The sequence below is a fragment of the Calidris pugnax genome, unplaced genomic scaffold (genome assembly GCF_001431845.1).
Source record: "Calidris pugnax isolate Ruff unplaced genomic scaffold, ASM143184v1 scaffold1114, whole genome shotgun sequence".
NCBI lineage: Eukaryota > Metazoa > Chordata > Aves > Charadriiformes > Scolopacidae > Calidris > Calidris pugnax.
Window position 1 is genome coordinate 15,781 of NW_015091717.1, and position 3,351 is coordinate 19,131.

Consider the following 3,351-nt stretch of genomic DNA (forward strand, 5'->3'; position numbering starts at 1 on the left):
AATCTTTCAAGCTTTTGGATAAATGATCGCTTCAGTTGATTGCTCAGGTTCATTTCCAAATCCTTAAAGAGCTTCCTGTCACTGTAATTTTTTGATTTAAAGGTTCACTATATTTTGTATCTTCCAGAGTCCTCCAGTGCATTCACCTTACACAGCTGAATTTCTGCCCTCTAACTGGCCTTGTAATACATTTGATGAAAACAAGAAGACAGAAGAAAACCTTGAAGCTCTGTTTCGGGTTGCTGATGAGATGTGTCCATCACCCAAAACTGGCATAGTGAAAGTGGTACCTGTGGAAAGCCTGTGCTCAACCCCTCAGTCTAGCGAAGGGCAACTGGTGAATGTTGAGGATATTGATACACCTTCTTCAACCGAGGAAAGCCAACTGGAAGCTCTTAGTCCTGTAGCTTCAGACGCATCATTTGTGGTGGGGGCAGATCAAGCAGTAACTTGTTCTCCATCCCAGCCTTCTGAATTTCTTCATGCTGCCTGTGCCACTGCATCTGCAGAAGGGGCTGTTGCTGGGGTGATGCAAGAATTTGTGAGCACGCAAGAAGCCTCCGTCGTGTTTGTCCAGGAAGCACCTCTCAGTGCAGAGCAGGTAGGGTGAAAGGGAGATAAAAGAACACCTTTTTTGAGGTAGCTGTATTCAATAGTAATGTTAGGGTCTGGATGGATAGCTTTTTAATATTCTTGCCTGTTTAAGAACTAACGGCTTCTTTAATTAAGCTTTTAATGGACAGTGAAGGGTTTGCTTGGTAAAACAAAATTTAAAGAAGAATGAAAATGTATCCCACGTTAATGAGTATGAGATGTGTTAGCCTGTGTTGGCCAAGTTAGGGTGCTCATTTGCATGGGAAAAAACAGTGCAGGTATATTCATTTTTCAGGTTATAACCTAGTATCTTTAATTTTAAGAATTGCCACTGAAGGGAAAGATTTTTGTTTATAATCTAGATACATGGTTAGATTGTTTCTGATAAACATCTATTAAGTTTCTGTTTACTATGGAAAGTATAATTTGTTGACATTTGAATGGTGTAAAGCATCTTCATTTGTTTATACTCTGTGGTGGCCAGCAAGCTGCCGTCGTACTTCCGTTTGCCTGTGCCTGGTCTCCCCCATACACAGAATTAGAAGATTCCTGTGCAGTGATGGGTGTTCCTGATGTTCATTTTTATGAATGTGTTGAAGCTGCTGTTGTGTTGTTCTATCAGTATCTTGATGCCTTCGGTAGAGTTTAAAGCTTGGAAATCCTCAGCTGGTGCAAACTTGATTGTTCTTAATCGTTTTCCTCTTGGGTGTCTCTATAGAAACAGATGTATATTCTTATCAAGCCCAGACCAGACTGTTCAGCTCAGTGCTGTGTAGAGAAGAGCACACATCCTTGTCTAGTGCCTGCAGCGTGGGCAGTAGCCCTTAACGAGCGTCCACTCATTAAGGGTAGACCTCACTTTAAACACTGTCAATTTTGACATCTTTGGAAGTGCGTTTTTACCAGTACATTTTGCCATTGTTGTAGGCATTTTTGGTCCAAACTCCCTTGTTAAGTTGTTTGGGAGGTAGTGTTTTGGTTTTAGGGCCCCATTACTGGTGTAACTGGTAAGAATCCCCATGTTGGTTCTGACCAGTTTATCTATATTTTAACTGGATAAATACCTGGGACTTACTCTGTGTTGAAGAGGAATTTAGGGACTATTAGGCCTTTTGTTTGACAGACTTTTTTGTTAATCCAGCAAACCTTATTCATGTGAGCTGCTAATTTAGCACCTCAGCCTGGGGTTCTGGCTGGGTATGGGTATGGTCCAGTGGCTGTCTCGTAAGCCACGTAACCCGTGAGATGAAGCAGGTTTGGCATTTTTCAATAATTGAAGTGAAAAGGCAAAACTTTCACATCTGTCAGTTTTGGCAGCTGTGATCCTCTGCCAGACAACGTTTTTGGACTCTGAAATTGCAGGAGTGCTAGGTCTGAGTGAAGAGTCTGTCCACAGATGTGGTAAATCCACGGTCAGAAACACGTTCACTTAAAAAAACCACAATAAAAAAAGAGCCAGATTTGTGTGGGCTAGGCTGAGGTTATTACAATGAAAATCTCATTACTGCCTTTTTTATATTAGATTCCTAAGGAGTTGGTGTGTCAGATCCTGGAAACACAGTGATAGAAAGGAATCTGAAGGGGGTACTGTGCAGAATCATCTCTCTTCAGCTTTCCCACATACAACTGTAAGGCTTAAACTTGGACACAGCGCTGCACGTCCAGGTTCAGCAGTGAGAGGGGAATGAAATTCCCTGGATTTGCTGGCCAGGCTCGTCCCCACGCAGCACAGGGTGTCCTTAGCCTTCCTGGGACTGCAGCATCCACAGGCCCTGTGCAGAAGAACTGCTGGTCAGAGGGTCTAGAGTTCTGCATAATGGTTATCCCAATAAGCATTTGTGTTTTGTTTATCAAACAATGCAGTCTGATTTCTACATCCCCTGTTTGATACTGCTCTTCAGGTCACAGTATATCTCTTTATCTTTTTTTTTTTTTAATAATGAAATTTGTAGAATTGTTTCTAGAACAGTTGCCCTGTGGAGTATCGAAATCGGGGTGCTTACTTGACAAATCTTTCCTTCTCTCACTAGCTGGTTAAGGCAGCCTACTCATTTTTCCAGAACTTATTCTAAATGTCACCAGGAACAGAGAGGTTTAGATCATCACTCATGAAATTTGGATTCTGGTTGGCGAAGGTAGTGAGCTACAGTCCTCTCTCCTTCTCTTGGTTGTCCTGCCTGGGAAGGAGTTGGGGATCAGGGGTTGGACACAAGGCATTGCCAGCCCCACGGTTTTCACATGGCCCTGTTAGGGGTTACCAGCACTTGCGCGGTACGGGCGGACGGCACACTTCAAAGAGCAAATGCTGCAGTGGTCTCCAGCAAGTGCAGGAGGCGTCTTGGGGTGAACTAGCTCTCCCTGCAGTTACTGTATTGACACAGGCCTTTTGGAATATTATTATACAACTTTGTCAAAGAATGTATAGGTATTTCTATTAACATGCATACACATTGCGTTTTATAGATTGGAGGAATGACAGACTCAAGGTGGAAAATGTGATTTTTGGAAATACTAGTATCTTCATACCAGGTGTGATGGCCCTTTGTCCTCCGCAAACTCACTGGTTTTCGAAAGCTTTTTTTTCTTTAACAGAGGGAAACGTTGCAGGCTGTAAACAATCATTCATCTTTAGGATATTGATTGATAGGATATTTGTAGAAGAGATGAATATTCTAGAACAGGTGATAGTGAGAACATCTTTCTGTCTAAAGGTAAACTCCAAGTATTTCACTTTGGGCTTTTACTTCCTCAGTGGAA

The 3,351-nt window shown here is 42.4% G+C and overlaps 1 protein-coding gene across 1 annotated transcript in view; it reads left to right on the forward strand.

Annotated features, from left to right (window-relative positions):
* Positions 1 to 601, forward strand: part of HSF5 (heat shock transcription factor family member 5) — a gene marked incomplete at its 3' end in the record, with an annotated part of 14,998 nt that extends 14,397 nt beyond the window's left edge. Inside the window, exon 4 of the mRNA XM_014961989.1 lies at positions 128 to 601. Coding sequence (XP_014817475.1) covers positions 128 to 601 — 474 coding nt within the window. The remainder of the gene's footprint in view (positions 1 to 127) is intronic.
* Between the last annotated feature and the right edge of the window lie 2,750 nt (positions 602 to 3,351).